At 45.2% G+C, this 19,148-nt stretch overlaps 1 protein-coding gene across 3 annotated transcripts in view; it reads left to right on the forward strand.

The window, feature by feature from the left end:
• The window catches only part of LOC122920124, an 80,460-nt gene that overhangs the window by 57,919 nt on the left and 3,393 nt on the right, over positions 1–19,148 (forward strand). For all 3 annotated transcript variants that reach the window (XM_044269543.1, XM_044269370.1, XM_044269456.1), the window contains one exon: positions 17,013–17,117. In XM_044269543.1, coding sequence (XP_044125478.1) covers positions 17,013–17,117 — 105 coding nt within the window. The remainder of the gene's footprint in view (positions 1–17,012; positions 17,118–19,148) is intronic.

The following is a 19,148-nucleotide window of genomic DNA, read 5'->3' on the forward strand; positions in this document are numbered from 1 at the left end:
CGCAATCCTTGGCGTCAGTAGCACCTGTGCCATCTCAGGGTACAACTCGCTCACGGCCTCCACAACATTCACCCAGTGTGCCGTCAGTGAAATATAGTGTCCCTGGCTGAATGCACTTGTCCATGTGTCCGTGGTTAAGTGGAACTTCCCAGTAACTGCAGTAACTGCATTGATCAGGGCAAGTGTGATGTTACAGGACACATGTTGGTGTAAGGCGTGCACGGCACACCTTGAAAAATAGTGGCGTCTTGGGACTGTGTAACGCCGGATGGCCGCCGACATCAGGCCGCGGAAAGCATTAGTGTCCCCTAGCCTAAATGGCAACATTTTCAGGGCATGAGCCATCCGTGCCTGCACCTTCAACACGGGATTGGCCGGCACGTAACATAGGAGTAGAGGAGGCAGTGGTGTGACCCGCAGACACAGATTGTGGACCCAGGCGTTTGTCCCACTTATTACAGTGCTTGAATGCCATGTGGCAGATCATGCTGGTGGTGGCGAGGTTACTAGTGTTCACGCCTTTGCTCATTTTCATATGGCACAGGTTGGAAATTACTATTCTTTTGTTGTACACACTTTCCTCAAAAAAGCGCCATTTTGCGGAACACCTACCCCTTGAAAAAGGAAATTTCCGCAAGGGGGCACTCCATGGAACAGTTGCGGGCCTTTTTGGTGTGGCCCGCCTTTTCCCTTTTGCCACCCCACTGCCTCTTCCAGCCTGTTGCGGTGCTGCAGATCCCTCCCCCTCTGTACTGCTGTCCTCGCTCGGCTTGCCACCTTCCCAGGTTGGGTCAGTGACCTCATCGTCCACCACCTCCTCTTCCACTTCCTCTTCCTCACTCTGATCATCCTCCTGATTTGTTGACCTAACCACAACCTCAGTGATTGAACAACTGTGTCTCATCCTCTTCATCAACCTCTTGAGACAATAATTGCGGTTGACTCATTGGCAACTGTGTCTCATCATCATCCACCTCATTAAACACTTATTGCTGTTCTCCACCGTCATGTTCTTGTGACTGTGGATGCTCAAGAGGTTGGGAATCAGGTCACAAGATCTTATGTCCCTCTTCAAGCGTGCTTAGCGAGAGGGCCAAATCAATTGATGGCGATGAAAAGAGGTCCTCGGAATATCCGAGTGTGGGATCACTTGTTTGGCCATACTGTACATGGTGGGAGGAAGGAGGATCAGGGTGAGGATTATGTTGACCAGACTCCTGGCTACTGAGACTGGACTTGGTTGAAGACAGCATGGTGCTTAACTGACTGGAAGCATTATCTGCTGCAATCCAATCGACTACCTGGTCGCACTGGTCTGACTTCAAGAGTGGTGTCCTGCGGCTCCCTGCAAACTGGGACAGTAAGCTAGATATCGTGGATGATTGTTTTTCTTGTGCTCTGGCAGCAGGCACAGTTTCACCGCGCCCAGGGCCATGGCCTCTGCGTGCACCATCAACATCACGGCCACTTCCCCGTCCCTTACTGCTCGCCTTCTTCATTTTAAATGTGACATATGTTTGAAAGTATGTCACACGTACAGTAGCATAGGATTTAGAAGTGTATGCGCAATTTTTTTTTTACAAAGGTATTTGTGATTAGGAAACGTTATAGAGGACAGGTACCACAGGTAATATCACTGTTTGCAGTGTCTACAAAAAAAGGTACACTGGATGTCACTGATATTTTAGAGATGCGCACACTTTAAACTGGGAGATGTGGCACGGATAATTTAACTGTCCGCAGCGGACACCATCTACAGAAAAAGTACACTGGATGTCCGATATTTTAGGGATGCGTACACTTTACCCAGGAGATGTGGCGCAAATAATTTAACTGTCCGCAGCGGCCTATTACACGGTATTTAGCGCAGGATGCACTAAAAATATATATTGCTGCTGTCACACACACAATAGTCCTAAAAAGGACTTTTGGGTCTCTGAAAAGTTTTTTGTATAAAAATCTTCCTATTACACTCCCTACACTGTCTGTCCCTTCCTATGCACAGCTCTCCCTAACACTGAGCAATTTAGCGCAGGTTGCGCTACAAATATATATTGCTGCTGTCACACACAATAGTCCTTACAAGGACTTTTGGATCTCTGAATACTTTTTTTGTACATAAATGTTTCAATTACACTCCCTACACTCTCTGTCCCTTCCTATGCTCAGCTCTCCCTGACTACGAAGGAGTCGAACATGCGTCATCGGGTACTATATAGCACCCGATGTCGCGTTCCGGCCAGCAATCACTGTAATGTCAGTAGCAAACATGGCTACTGGAACTACAGTGAAGGCAGCACTTACTTGCATGTTTTTTGGCTGCGTAGCAGCCAAGAAATGTGCGGAGAGTAGACTCGAGCATTGCGCTCGAGCACAAGCGGTACTTATTCGAGTACCACCATGTGTCGAGCATCAAGATGCTCGAGCCGAACAGGTGTTCGGCCCAGCATGCTTGATCATCACTAAAAAGCATGAAACGACAAGTGATACTTACTTAGTTTGTCGTTTTTGCGATCGTTGATGTAGACGTCTATATCATTGTTCATCATCCAGAATTCTACACTTGTGAACAGGTATGGTTTATAACACAGATTGTTCCACAGTGCGTGTGGAAATGCAGCTTATCTATTACACAATCACATGCAGACATATATACACGATACACTGCGCATCTAAAGGGTTGTTGTTCGAACGTTAACGGCTCAAATAATGACTCATCTATTGCTCAATCGAATCAATTATCTTCTTGTGTGAAGAGACCCTAAGAAAAGATGCTCTTGAATTGTTATCTCATGGGTAATGCATGTCACGAAATAGCTGAGCACTGTACTCAGCTATCTCTGTTAGGCCTCTTTCACACGGGCATGCGTGAAAATCGCAGCATGCTCTATTTTGTGTGCTTTTCACGCAACGCAGGCCCCATAGAAGTGAACGGGGCTGCGTGAAAATCGCAAGCATCTGCAAACAAGTGCAGATGCGGTGCGATTTTCACCCATGGTTGCTAGGAGATGATCGGGATGGGGACCCGATCATAATTATTTTCCCTTGTAACATGGTTATAAGGGAAAATAATAGCATTCTTAATACTGAATGCTTAGTAAAATAGGGCTGGAGGGGTTAAAATAAATAAATAAATAAATAATTTAACTAAATAATTTAACTCACCTCATCCACTTGTTCGCGCAGCCCAGCTTCTCTCCTGTCTTCTTCTTTGCTGTGCAGTGGTGACCATGGTGATGAATCAGTGACGTCACCACCCCTCCTTTTCCTCCTGCATAGCAAAGAAGAGAAGCCGGGCTGAGCGAACAAGTGGATTAAGGTGAGTTAAATGTTTTTACATTTTTTTAACCCCTTCAGCCCTATTTTACTAAGCATTCTGTATTAAGAATGCTATTCTTTGCCCTTATAACCATGTTATAAGGGAAAATAATAAAATCTACACCTAACCCAAACCCGAACTTCTGTGAAAAAGTTCGGGTTTCGGTACCAAACATGCCGATTTTTCTCACGCGCGTGCAAAACGCATTAAAATGTTTTGCACTTGCGCAGAAAAATCATACATTTTCCCGCGACTCACCCGCATCTTATCCAGCCCAAATCCATGATGCCCATGTGTAAGAGGCCTTAGACTTTGAATGATTTGTGTTTTTGTGATTAGTGCGGGTCCCTGCAGACAATTAGCACCTAAGCAGTGATTATGGGACAATGTGCTATGATGAATTTCACCTAATTGTCTCATACCTCTATTACCCATGCCACCAAAAGGTTTGTCATTAAGCAACTATTCAGATTCCCCCTGCTCATCTCTAGTACAGAAAGAAGAGGCAGAAAGCATGGGGAACTGTCAGGAAAAGTGCTGAGCCTGCAGTGCATTTTGAGCGCATTGCTTAGAAGCCATGCTGAGCACTACATCTATGACAGTGGCAGTCAATGGAGAAGAACACAACTTAGTTTGAAACTGTATATTGTCTCCACTACTCACTTTTTTAATTGGCCTTTATTAAAAAATATTGAGCAGTTCTGTCACAAAGGGTTAACAGTTTTTCTAGCTGTGTGACTGGTACTTTCACATTGTGCCCATCTAATAACCCTTATCTCTCAGAGGCCATAAACATTTAGTGAAGCCACATCCTTATCAGTAAGATAAGAACTGAGCTATAATGAGTGTTCATAAGGTCAAAGACATAAGGAATCTTTCTGCTCCTGGTCTGACAAAAAAGACAGAATATATTTTGTATAAAGACCAATTGAAAAAATTATTTTAGCTCAAAATGAGTGCAATGCAATAATAAAAAAATAAACCTTTAACCCCTTAGGGACGCATGACGTACTGCTACTGTCACGACCACTATCCCAGCAGCAGTCGTGTCGCACCAGACGGAGGGGAAGGGGGACCCTTATCTACGGATGGGAAATAGAATGGCCACCCCTGACTAACCCTAAGCTGGCACCTGTCTGCCCTGATACCCTAGACGGGGTGTGAACCCGTGTGGCGAGCAGGATGCCTAAACCCTCAGTCACCCTAACAAGACTAGACTGGGGAAAGGCAGATGGGAGCACTAGTCACCATCACTCATGTCTAGGAGAACAACAGGGGAAGACAGCAACAAACAAACAATCTACAGCAGAGATAGACTTATCCAGTCATGATCATAGAAGGTGATCCCAATAACGACAGTCCACGCCGGACAAGAGCTCCACAGCAATACCGTCAAACGATCTCCTTCAAAGGTCAGAATAGCACTGGAAGTAAGGACTATATCTGGCAATGACTGCAAGTGAAACTGAAACTAATATAGTAGCTGGGAGTGGCAGACAGGACTCACCTGAGAAGGATGCCTACAAACTCCCAGTCAGGACAAAAAGGTTCACAAGGCAAAACCCGGATGACATACCCTGAACCACGGAGCAAACTCACAAGCTATTGCAAGTAGCAAGTCGCTGCGACATTCTCCTCCCAGACCTGTCTGGAACAGTCACAGTCGTGACAGGTACGGCATGTTTCCCTAGTCCCTAAGGACCCATGACGTACCGGTACGTCATGGGTTTAAACCGCGATTGCGTCGCGGCGGGGGTTAATTGGAACAGGATGCCCGCTGAAATCATTCAGCGGGCATCCTGTCACAACGCCGGGGGTCATGTGACCACCCCCGTATCGGCAATCGCCACAAACCGCAGGTCAATTTAGACCTGCGGTTTGCGGCTTTACCTGCGGTTGCGGCGGCTGTGCGGCGGTGCCATCGGGTCCCCATGCGGCTGTGGGGGGGACCCGATGGCATGGAAAGCAGCGCAATGTCTAAGGAAGGCATCGCTCTGCCTTCCGGTGAAGAGCCTGTGAGATCCAGCCTCCAGTCAATGCATTCCAATACAGAAGTATTGGAATGCATTGTAAAGGAATATACCCCCCAAAGTTCAAGTTCAAAAGTGGGACAAAAAATAAAGTGAAAAAAAAGTTGAAAAAATAAAGTTTCCCCCCAAAAATTCAAGTTTCAAGTAAGAATAAACAAAAACTGAATTTTCCCCAAATAAAGTTAAAAAAAAATGGTAAAAAATAGGAGAAAAAAAGAGTATACATATTAGGTATCGCCGCGTTCAAATCGACCGGCTCTATAAACATATTACATGACCTAACCCCTCAGATGAACACCGTAAAAAATACGGTCACCTTACATCACAAAAAGTACAACAGCAAGTGATCAAAAAAGGCGTTTGCCCACCAAAAAAGTACCAATCTAACCGTCACCTCATCCCGCAAAAAATGAGCCCCTACCTGAGACAATCGCACAAAAAATAAACTATGGCTCAGAATATGGAGACACTAAAACATCATTTTTTTTGTTTGAAAAAAGCTGTTATTGTGTAAAACTTACATAAATAAAAAGAAGTATACATATTTGGTATCGCCGTGTTTGTATCGATCGGCTCTATAAAAATATCACATGACCTAACCTCTCAGATGAACACCATAAAAAATAAAAAATAAAAACTGTGCTAAATAAACAATTTTTTGTCACCTTACTTCACAAAAAGTGTAATAGCAAGCGATCAAAAAGTCATATGCACCCCAAAATAGTGCCAATCAAACGGTTATCTCATCCCGCAAAAAATGAGACCCTACCTAAGATAACCACCCAAAAACTGAAAAAATGATGGCTCTCAGACTATGGAAACACTAAAACATGATTTTTTTTTTGCTTCAAAAATGAAATCATTGTGTAAAACTTACATAAATAAAAAAAGTATACATATTAGGTATCGCCGCATCCGTGACAACCTGGTCTATTCTATAAAAATATCACATGATCTAACCTGTCAGATGAATGTTGTAAATAACAAAAAATAAAAACTGGGCTAAAACAGCTATTTCTTGTTATCTTGCCTCACAAAAAGTGTAATATAGAGCAACCAAAAATCATATGTACCCTAAACTAGTAACAACAATACTGCCACCCTATCCCATAGTTTCTAAAATGGGGCCACTTTTTGGGAGTTTCTACTCTAGGGGTGCCTCAGGGGGGCTTCAAATGGGACATGGTGTCAAAAAAAACAGTCCAGCAAAATCTGCCTTCCAAAAACCGTATGGCATTCCTTTCCTTCTGCGCCCTGCCGTGTGCCCGTACAGCTGTTAACGACCATATATGGGGTGTGTCTGTAAGCAACAGAATCAGGGCCATAAATATTGAGTTTGGTTTGGCTGTTAACCCTTGCTTTGTTACTGGGAAAAATAGATTAAAATGGAAAATTTGCCAAAAAGTTTTAATTCAGAAATTTCATCTCCATTTGCCAATAACTCTTGTGGAACACCTAAATGGTTAACAACGTAAATCTATTTTGAATACCTTGAGGGGTGTAGTTTCTTAGATGGGGTCACTTTTATGGAGTTTCTACTCTAGGGGTGCATCAGTGGGCTTCAAATGGGACATGGTGTAAAAAAAAACAGTCCAGCAAAATCTGCCTTCCAAAAACCGTATGGCATTCCTTTCCTTCTGCGCCCTGCCGTGTGCCCGTACAGCTGTTAACGACCATATATGGGGTGTTTCTGTAAGCAACAGAATCAGGGCCATAAATATTGAGTTTGGTTTGGCTGTTAACCTTTGCTTTGTAACTGGAAAAAAATTATTAAAATGGAAAATCTGCCAAAAAAGTGAAATTTAGAAATTGTATCTCTATTTTCCATTAATTCTTGTGGAACACCTAAAGGGTAAACAAAGTTTATAAAATCAGTTTTGAATACCTTGAGGGGTTTAGTTTATAGAATGGGGTCATTTTTGGGTGGTTTCTATTATGTAAGCCTCGCAAAGTGACTTCAGACCTGAACTGGAATCACAGAATGGCCTGGATAAGTCAAAGCGTTTTAAAGTTATCAGCACTTAAAGTGATACTGGTCAGATTTGCAAAAAATGGCCAAGTACTTATGGTGAAATAGTCCTTATACGGTTAAGTAAAGCCTGTATTACACAGTCAGGTGTAGCGGACAATTGTCGGGAAGAAAGTGTTTCCTTCCAGCAATCGCTTGCTAGCTAGCTTAGGAGACTGCTGCTAGAGATGGCTTTGCGGTTCGCCCGGAGGTCGTTTTGCAGCGAACTTTGCACGTTCACTCTTCGCCGAACATGTGAACATATGGCGATGTCCGCCAGCACGATATTCTTTTGCATTGTGCCGAACTTTGACCCATGACACATCCATCAGGTGGGACAGGACAGCCAATTGAGATGATGGACACACCCCCACCCTATAAAAGAACCTGATCTGGCAGCAATTTTACATTCTGTGTTTTGCCAGTGTAGGGAGAGGTTGCTTTGTGGAGCAGGGACAGGCTGTTAGGGACACAAACGCTAGCTTATAGGGTCACAAAAGTCCTTTTAAAGACTGGTATAGTTGTGCTATCGATAGGTGTGATATACTGAGGGGTGTGATATACTTATAATATACTTTCTAACATGGAAAGTATATTATAGTGCATTTGTATTGTGCAGCAGTTGTGTGTGGTTCTGCTGCAATACCGCAGCTATATAAAGGGACAAACGCTATTGGAACAACTAATTGCAATGGGTGTGATATACCTGTTGCCCCCCCAAAAAATTGAGGGGTGTGATATACCTTCTTTCACAAAATACTTATTGAGGGCTGCAATATACCTGTTGCCCCAAATAAACAGGGTGTGTGATATAACTGTTGTGGCAATTTTTTTTATTGAGGGGTGTGATATACCTGCTTCCACAAAATGCTGATTAAGGGGTTTGATATATCTGCTTCCACCAAAAATTGATGGGGGGCTGCAATATGCCAGTTTCCACAAAATACTGATTAAAAGGTTTGATATACCTGTTTCCACCAAATATTAATTGAGGCCTGCGATATACCTGCTTCCACAAAATACTGATTAAGGGGTTTGATATACCTGTTTCCACCAAATATTGATTGAGGCCTGTGATATACCTTCTTCCACAAAATACTGATTAAGGGGTTCGATATACCTGTTTCCACCAAATATTTATTGAGGCCTGCGATATACCTGTGTCCACAAAATACTGATTAAGGAGTTTGATATACCTGCTTCCACAAAATACTGATTGACGGCTGCGATATACCTGCTTCCACAAAATACTGATTAAGGGGTTCGATATACCTGTTTATACCAAATATTGATTGAGGCCTGCGATATACCTGCTTCCACAAAATACTGATTAAGGGGTTCAATATACCTGTTTCAACCAAATATTGATTGAGGCCTGCAATATACCTGCTTCCACAAAATACTTATTAAGGGGTTTGATATACCAGCTTCCACCAAATATTGATTGAGGCCTGCGATATACCTACTTTCACAAATACTGCTCTTCTCTAGGGACTTAGGCACAGGGTCATTTTGAAAATGACAGGCAGAGGAATAAGCAGGCCGTTCCGCAGGGGTGGTAGGGGTCGGGCAGGTGCATAAGGCCGGAGCCTAAGTGGGAAGTTGGAGAAGGCGCGTGCGATTACTTCAAAGCACGCCTCTTCTTCTCCCCCTCCTACTCCATCCTCCATCTCCTCCTCGGCTGACTCCTCCTTTTTCACTGCTACCGCCTCTTCCACTGCGCCCCCAAGCTCCCCAGAACCTATTCGACGTCCCAGGTGAAACGTTGCCATGCTGTGCTGCGGCTGTTGTGCCTGGAAGCCAAGAGCCACACCAGTCCTGCACTGCTTTCAGCTCTGCGGTCACAGGATGATCAGTGGCTAGCCCCGCGCAATTTGACAGTTGGTAAAGTGGTGTGCGACAACGGTGCCAATTAACTGAGCGCGCTGAAACAGGGCAAATTTACACACGTGCGGTGCATGGCACACCTCCTGAACTTAGTCGTGCAGAGATTTGTTGCCAAATATGCCGGGGTCCAGGACTTCTTGCGGCAGGCCAAGAAAATCTCTGGCCATTTTAGATCTTAAACTGCCATGGCTCACTTTGCTGACGTTCATCGGCGACACCACTTGCCCGTCAAACGTCTGATTTGTGACAGCCAGACACGCTGAAACTCCACCTTGTATATGCTTGATAGGCTGCTCCAGCAGCAACGTGCCGTTAATGACTACCTGTACGAACTCTGCAGCAGGACAGATTCTGGGGAGCTTGGTTTCTTTTCACCGCGCCAGTGGCTGCCCAAAGTTCTACAGCCATTTGGTGAGATCACCAAACTGGTCAGTCGCATCCAGGGCGCCATCAATGACAACGTACCTTACGCCCTCTTTCTGGAGCGTGCATTGCGTCGTGTCATTGATCAAGCCATCGAGGAGCAGGAAGATGAGGAAGTTGCAATGCTGAATGAATCCGCAGGGGGGCAACTCCATCTGAGATAAGTCAGCTGGAGTCTGAAGAAGAGTCAGAGGAGGATGGTGGCTGTGGGGAGGAGGAGTAGGAGGAGCAAGAAGAGCAGGGTTTGATAGGGACTTCAAACTTTTCGGGGATCCCTGGTGTTGTCCGTGGCTGGGGGGGGAGGAGACAGAGTACGACATTATCCTGGGCGATGAGCAGGAGCCAGGGCGCTCTACCGCTTCCAATTTAGTGCAAATGGGGGCCTTCATGCTCCAGTGTTTGAAGAGGGACCCACATATAAAAAGCATGAAGGGCAAGGACCAGTACTGGGTGGCAACGTACTTAGACCCCCGGTACAAACACAAAATGGAAGACATGTTACCAGCATCACAGATGGTTGTCAGAATGCAGCACTTCCAGGACTTGCTTGGAGAAATGCGGCTTTCTGCTTCTGAAGGCACTGGCAGAGGAATTTCCACTCACAGAGAAACAGTTGCGGCTACCAATCCAACAGCGCATGCAAGAAGGGGGCGGTTTGAAGATGTGTTGGTCACTTCGGATATGAGATCATTCTTGCAGCCAACCCATCGACAGCCGCCCTCCGAATCCAGCCACAGGGAATGCCTAGACTGACAGGTGTATGACTACATCGGGTTAACGGCCGATGTGGACGCTATGAGAAGCGAGGAACCCCTGGACTACTGGGTGTGCAGGCTTGACCTGTGGCCCAATTTGCCATAGAACTGTTGGCTTGCCCCCCGTCCAGTGTCCTGTCCGAAAGGAAGTTCAGCGCAGCAGGGGGGATCATGAACGATAAGCGCACTCGCCTAGCTCACAACAGTGTGGAGTACCTCACATTTGAAAAATTGAATAGGGGCATGGATCTCAGAGGAATTCAATACCTGTGACGACCACGTTTAATTGAATTTCCTCATGCCAGACCACACATATCTACCACCACCCAGAACAAAGAATGGTCCTTGTCTTATGTATATACAGCGGCATAAAAGGCCTTTTCTGTCAGGTGAAAATCAAATTTTTGGGGCCTGTACTCCAGTGGCCGACAGTAAAATTTGTATCCAGTGACCGCCTAATGTACCTCCAGCCACATCATCACAAGTTCTTTTCTGTCAGGTGAATTCATAATTTTTGGGGCCTGTAGTGGCCTATAGTAAAATTTGTATCCAGTGACCGCCTAATGTACCTCCAGCCACATAATCACAAGTTCTTTTTTATTAGGCGAATGCCAAATTTTTGGGGCCTGTACTCCCGTGGCCTAAAAAAAAATATTCTAGGCTCCAGCAGGGCACATTTTTAAGAGTTTCCTTTTAAGATGCATAAAAATAGCCCCTGATTAAAATGCATATTTTTTGTGGGAATTTTTACCAATGATCCCCTTCTGTTCTGTCACTGTCCATGTTATGGGACTATTTGTGAACTTCTAGTAAGTATTTGGTGGCTACAAATATAACCTGAAGGTTTTTCAGGTTTGCCTGCCACTAAAGTCAATGGGGCCCGCCGCAAACATTTGATTGCATAACGGAAGTCAATGGGAGAATGTCTGGTTCACAAAATTTATGAAAACCACACCAAAATAGTTTGGAAACAGCATTGGGAAGATGTCTGGATGTATCTTGGACTCCCATTACCTATGACATACAATTGAGAACCACTCCAAGGTTATATGCCAAAAGCTGGGTTTGTGCAAGCCAACAATCTATCCATGAGACAGATAACAATCAACATACCTTACAAATGGCAGCCTTGTGCACTATGAGACATTCCAAACCAGCTCTCATCTGACTGAGAGCCAGTAAGCCTCAAAGTTGCTTCATATCTGTTGGATGGCTTGGGTGGACCTGTGCACCTAGATTAGTATCATTAGGGTGACAAAAAAAAAAATCTGATTGTACTAACACAATATTCAATAAACTTTCTATACAGTTTTGTCATGTAAACTAATTTGCATAAACATGGACATATGGGAAAGACATGCAAATGAGCAGAATCTGCCTTGTTTTTCAGCTGAAAAACCATTTGCATGGAAAATTTGCGATAAAAATTTGTGATTAGAATATTCGCGATCTACACTACTCATGAACAGCGCCATCTATTGGATTCATAGTCTTATGACAAGACTATTAGACTATGAGTTTTATGACAAGACTATTAGTCTTTTCATAAGACTATGAAACCAATAGATGGCGCTGTTCATCTTGTTGGGGCACTAGTAAGTGGGGCACCCAGCTCAACAGAGTCCACACACCGTGTAGCAGGCGCTAGTAAGTGGGGCACCCAGCTCAACAGAGTCCACACACCGTGTAGCAGTCAGCCTTTAGCATGGAAAATTTGCAATAAAAATTAGCGATTAGAATATTTGCGATCTACACTACTCATGAACAGCACCATCCATGGGATTCATAGTCTTGTCATAAGGCAATAGTCCTCATATACACCCTAGCAAGCTAATATTACCACAGATAAAGTGCTAGATGTGTGAATGATAGCAGCAATCCGATATACACCTCAGCATTAGCGCAGACTATTATAGGCTGAGTGCTACATGGTGTGTGGACTCTGTTGAGCTGGGTGCCCCAGTTACTAGCGCCCCCAACAAGATGAAGAGCGCCATCTATTGGTTAGTTTAATGACAAGACTAATAGTCTTGTCATAAGACTATGAAACCAATCAATTGTGCTGTTCATGACTCATGAACAGCGCTATCTATTGGTTTCATAGTCTTATGACAAGACAAATAGTCTTGTCATAAGACTGAAACCAATAGATGGCGCTGTTCATGACTCATGAACAGGGCCATCTATTGGTTTAATAGTCTTATGACAAGACTATGAATCCAATAGATGGCGCTGTTCATGAGTAGTGTAGATCACGAATATTCTAATCACAAATTTTTATCATTAATTTTCCATGCAAATGGTTTTTCAGCTGAAAAACAAGGCAGATTCTGCTCATTTGCATGTCTTTCCTATATGCCCATGTTTATGAAAATGAGTTTACATGACAAAACTGTATAGAAAGGTTATTGAATATTATGTTAGTACAATCAGAAAGCTTTTTGTCACCCTAATGATACTAATTTAGGTGCGCAGGTCCACCCAAGCCATCCAACAGATATGAAGCAACTTTTAGGCTTACTGGCTCTCAGTCAGATGAGAGCTGGTTTGTAATGTCTCATAGTGCACAAGGCTGCCATTGTAAGGTATGCTGACTATTATCTGTCTCATGGTCATGGATAGATTGTTGGCTTGCACATACCTGACTTTTGGCATATAGCCTTTGTGTGGTTGTCTATTGTATGTCATAGGTAATGGGAGTCAAAGATGCATCCAGCCATCCTCCAAATGCTGTTTCCAAATAATTTTGATGGATTTTAATCAATTTCTAACATTTTTTTTTGTAAACCAGACGCCCTCTCTTCTTCAGAGCAGGGGGTGCCTGGTTTGATGCTCGGGTCTCCCATTGACCTTCATTGTATTAAATTGTACTCGAGCATACGCAGTATTTGGCAAAACACTGCAATGTGCCAAGCATAGCGATGCTCGAGAGAACCTGCAGTTTGGCCGAGTATGCTCGCTGAACACTAGTAGCCACCCTTATTGTAATCTGTCACAGCTGAAGACTGCATGCCATGTTCCTTCAGGCGGTTCCCTAAAGCCAGTATGTTGCTGACTAGGCTGTTGTGCACATTTCTCTCTCTCTCTAAGGCCTCATGCACACGACCGTTGTGTGCACCCGTGGCCGTTGTTCCGTTTTCTGTGATTTTCTGCGGACCCATTGACTTTCAATGGGTCCGTTGAAAACTCGGAAAAAGCACCGTTTGTCATCCGCCTCCGTGATCCGTGTATCCTGTCCGTCAAAAAAATATGACCTGTCCTATTTTTTGGACGGACAACGGTTCACGGACCCATTCAAGTCAATGGGTCCGTGAAAGAACACGGATGCACACAAGATTGGCATCCGCGTCCGTGATCCGTGGCCGTAGGTTACTTTCATACAGACGGATCCGAAGATCCGTCTGCATAAAAGCTTTTTCAGAGCTGAGTTTTCACTTCGTGAAAACTCAGATCCGACAGTATATTCTAACACAGAGGCGTTCCCATGGTGATGGGGACACTTCTAGTTCGAATATACTACGAACTGTGTACATGACTGCCTGGCAGCATCCTATCTCTTACAGGGGGCTGTGATCAGCACAATTAACCCCCCAGGTGCCGCACCTGAAGGGGTTAATTGTGCGTATCATAGCCCCCTGTAAGAGATCAGGGGCTGACAGGCAGCAGGGGGCAGACCCCCCGTCCTCCCCAGTTTGAATATCATTGGTGGCCAGTGTGCGGCCCCCCTTCCCTCCCTCTATTGTATTATCATTGGTGGCCAGTGTGCGCCCCCCCCCCGGCCCCCCCTCCCTCCCTCTATTGTATTAATATCATTGGTGGCACAGTGTGCGCCCCCCGGCTCCCCTCCCTCCCTCTATTGTATTAATATCATTGGTGGCACAGTGTGCAGTCCCCCCTCCCTCCCTCTATTGTATTATCATTGGTGGCACAGTGTGCGGCCTCCTCTCTCCCCCCCCCCCGATCATTGGTGGCAGCGGAGAGTTCTGATCGGAGTCCCAGTTTATTCGCTGGGGCTCCGATCGGTAACCATGGCAACCAGGTGTCACGAGGGTGTCAAGACCCACGCCTGACTCCATTATACCCGGGGTCAGGAAGTCGCAGCGGTTGGCTGCGCGCTCTATGTAAGATAGGGCTGTTTCCTTATGGTAGCTTTCTGGGTTTGCTTTGCAACCCTTTTTGGCTCACTCAGGGATCCGTAGCTCCTTCTCCTCAGCTGTTCCTTGTCCAGCACTCCCAACCTCCTAATATTCCCCTCTCACACTTCTCTGGTTGCCAGATATAGAGCTTCCTGCCTGGACTTCTATACTGACCCACTGGAGCTGTGTTGCTGCGTTCTCTGGTTGTTGGTCCAGAACGTTTCCCTCCGGATCCCTGTTGGACCTTTGTGGACTGCTGTGGTCGCCCACCTGGGTTTATGTGTTTGTCTGTATTGTCTGTCCTCTCCCTGGTGTTTCCCTCTTAGTGTCAGTGGTGCGGACTAGCGATCCCACCGGCCCGTTCACTATCTAGGGCTCATTTTAGGGAAAGCCAGGGTTTAGGCACGTGATCGCTGCACGGGTGAGGAACCCGTCTAGGGACGTCAGGGCAGTCAGGTGCCAGCCGTAAGGTGAGTTAGGGGTCACCACCTTTCCCTCTCCCTTGGGCAGGGCTTTCCCTTTTCCCTCCCTGTGCGTGACGCCGGTCATTACACCAGGACGCTACTGCAGTCCTGGTTGCCATGTTTACTTAGCAATATTAGAAGCATCATACTTACCTGCTGCGCTGTCTGTAACCAGCCGGGAGCTCCTCCTACTGGTAAGTGATAGATCATTAAAGGGAACCTGTCACCAGGATTTTGGGTATAGAGCTGAGGACATGGGTTGCTAGATCACCGCTAGCACATCCGCAATACCCAGTCCCCATAGCTCTGTGTGCTTTTATTGTGTAAAAAAAACGATTTGATACATATGCAAATTAACCCCAGATGAGTCCTGTGTGTGAGATGAGTCAGGGACAGGACTTATCTCGGGTTAATTTGCATATGTATCAAATCGTTTTTTTCCCACAATAAAAGGACACAGAGCTATGGGGACTGGGTATTGCAGATGTGCTAGCGGCCATCTAGCAGCCCATGTCCTCAGCTCTATGCACAAAATCCCGGTGACAGGTTCCCTTTAAGCAATGCGCCGCACAGACCTGTCACTTACCAGTAGGAGGAGCTCCCGGCCGGTCACAGACAGCGCAGCAGGTAAGTATGATGCTTCTAATATTGCTAAGTAACCATGGCAACCTGGACTGCAGTAGCGTCCTGGTTGCCATGGTTACCGATCGGAGCCCCAGCGATTAAACTGGGACTCCGATCGGAACTCTCTGCTGCCACCAATGATCGGGGAAGGGGGGGAGAGGGGAGGCCGCACACTGTGCCACCAATGATAATACAATAGAGGGAGGGGGGGGGCCGCACACTGTGCCACCAATGATATTAATACAATAGAGGGAGGAAGGGGGGGCCGGGGGGGCCGCACACTGTGCCACCAATGATATTAATACAATAGAGGGAGGGAGGGTGGGCCGGGGGGGGGCCGCACACTAGCCACCAATGATATTTAAACTGGGGAGGGAGGGGGGTCTGCCCCCTGCTGCCTGGCAGCCCCTGATCTCTTACAGGGGGCTATGATACGCACAATTAACCCCTTCAGGTGCGGCACCTGAGGGGTTAATTGTGCAGATCACAGCCCCCTGTAAGAGATCGGGTGCTGTCAGGCAGCAGGGGGCAGTCATGTACACAGTTCGTAGTATATTCTAACTTGAAGCGTCCCCATCACCATGGGAACGCCTCTGTGTTAGAATATACTGTCGGATATGGGTTTTCACGATGTAACTCAAATCCGATGGTATATTCTAACATAGAGGCGTTCCCATGGTGATGGGGACGCTTCAAGTTAAAATATACCATCGGATTGGAGAAAACTCAGATCCGATGGTATAATAGGGACTCCTGACTTTACATTGAAAGTCAATGGGGGACGGATCCGTTTGCAATTGCACCATATTGTGTCAACGTCAAACGGATCCGTCCCCATTGACTTGCATTGTAAGTCAGGATGGATCCGTTTGGCTCCGCACGGCCAGGCGGACACCAAAACGACTTTTTCCTTCATGTCCGTGGATCCTCCAAAAATCAAGGAAGACCCACGGAAGGAAAAACGTACACTGATCACGGAACTATGGAACCCGTTTTTGCGGACCGCAAAAAAAAAACGGTCGTGTGCATGAGGCCTAATATTTAGGGTGGTATGTTTCTAAATTATCTTGACTGGTAACCTTTATTTTTCCTTTACCTGTTCTTCCGTTCACCGTTCCGCCCCCCGTTACTCCCTTCTTCCCTCCCCTATCCTTTCCAAGTTTGTCATATTTTATTTGTTCTTGTATAATGACTTTATTAATGACTTTATTTTTGATATGAATATATTTTTAAAATTATTTTCCGTTATGTAAAGAAATGCTTAAACTTATTCATTTTGGAGTGATGTAACTCCATAGTATATATCCTTGAAATACCTTTAAAATAAAAAATTTACATATAATGTAAAATGTCTTTTTATTTGCAGGGGATTTGCTTTGACCCTAGTGGTCTTTGTAATAACGATAATCTCTATGAATTTAAAAAGTGTTTGAAAGAGTATCTCTTGGTTTTCCTGTTTAATGAACAGCAGGTATGTTATATGAATATTGCCAAGTGGAGATTATGATATGCTAGCTGTACCCATAAATTACGTACTTTGAAAGAAAGTTATTCAAACTACTTAATTGCATAATTCCTATTGAATCCTGATTCAGGAGGGACACCAATACTTCCACATCACAATGTTAAAGTTAAGACATGTGGAGTTGTTTGGCAGGGTCCATTAGAACCACCAGTTTTAGAGGAGACTAACTAACCAGGGTAATTCTAATTAAAACTTACCTTTTAGTAATTTATCAGATAAAACAGTTGTAGAAAACAAGATAAAAGTGATCCTTGGTTGGTATACAGCTCACTAAATTCGTTCTGTCACAAGCATTTCACTTTTACTTTGTGCCGTCATCTAATAACCCTTATCTCTAAATTACTAAGAGGTCATAAACACTTATTTAAGCCATATTCTTATCAGTAAGATAAGGATTGAGCTTTGATGAGTGTTTATAAGTTCAGAAAGCAGAGATAAAAAGACTGTGAGCTCCCTGTCTGATGGAGCAGGGAGAAAATGCAGATTCTGCTAGTAGAGCATCTCAGCTCTGTACAGAGAAAAGGACTCTTTGCTTTTAATAAAGACCATGTGAAAAAAATGTTTTTAGCTTATATTGAGTACAATACACAAATAAAGACAAATTGTCCCCAAAGGTGTACCTAGCCTTTAACCCCTTAAGGACACAGGGCGTACAGGTACGCCCTTGTGCCCTGGTACTTAAGGACACAGGGCGTACATGTACGCCCTGTGTATTTTCGATCACTGCCGTGCGGCTGGCAGTGATCGGTACCGGTGTCTGCTCAAATCATTGAGCAGGCACCTAGGCTAAATGCGCGGGGGGGTCCCGTGACCCCCCCATGTTGGCGATCGCGGCAAACCGCAGGTCAATTCATACCTGCGGTTTGCTGCGATTTCTGCAGTTTCTGATCCCCGCGGTCGATCAGAAACTTTAGGATTAAAAAAATGTTCCAGTATCCCTCCCCCCTGCACCCCTGAGTTATTTGAGCACGGTGGGAGGTGCAGGGGGAGGGTTGCGGGTGGTGCGGGAGGCGGGCGGTGCGGTAGGCGGGATCGCGATCCCCCGCCCGCCTCCCATTGCATAATCGTTGGCGTCTAGTGGGTATACCAGGGTGCCAGAACATTGCTGGCACCCTGGTATAAACGGCTGACATCGGTGATGCGATGTCAGCCGTTTAACCCTTTCCATACAGCGGTCCATACGGACCGCTGTATGGAAAAGGTTAACAGCTCAGGGAGCTCCCTCCCTCTCCCATCGGGGGGCTGCTGTGCCTTTGCAGCCCCCCAAATGGAGAGGGAGAGAGCTTCCAGGACAGCCCCCCAAGCCCCGTCCTTACCCTTCCCCGTCTGCGAAGTTCTGGCAACTACTGAGCAGACGGGGAAGGTTCCCATGGCAACAGGACGCCTTCTCAGGCGTCCTGCTGTCCATGGTTCTGAACAGATCTGTGCTGAAAGCATAGATCTGTTCAGACAAAGTGTAAGTAAAATACAGTACAGTACAATATATATTGTACTGTACTGTATTATGCAGACATCAGACCCACTGGATCTTCAAGAACCAAGTGGGTCTGGGTCAAAAAAAAGTGAAAAAAAATGAAAATAAAGTAAAAATCCAAAAACACATTTATCACTGATTAAAAATGAAAAAAATGAAATTCCCTACACATGTTTGGTATCGCCGCGTCCGTAACGACCTGATCTATAAAACGGTCATGTTACTTTACCCGAACGGTGATCGCCATAAAAATTAAAAATTAAAAACTATGATGAAATTGGAATTTTGCCCACCTTACTTCCCAAAAAAGGTAATAAAAGTGATCAAAAAAGTCGCATGTACGCCAAAATTGTAACAATCAAACCATTATCTCATCCCGCAAAACTCATACCCTACCCAAGATAATCGCCCAAAAACTGAAAAAGCTATGGCTCTTAGACTATGATTTATTTTGTTTCAAAAATGAAATCATTGTGTAAAACTTACATAAATAAAAAAAGTAT

This window comes from Bufo gargarizans, chromosome 1 (genome assembly GCF_014858855.1).
Source record: "Bufo gargarizans isolate SCDJY-AF-19 chromosome 1, ASM1485885v1, whole genome shotgun sequence".
NCBI lineage: Eukaryota > Metazoa > Chordata > Amphibia > Anura > Bufonidae > Bufo > Bufo gargarizans.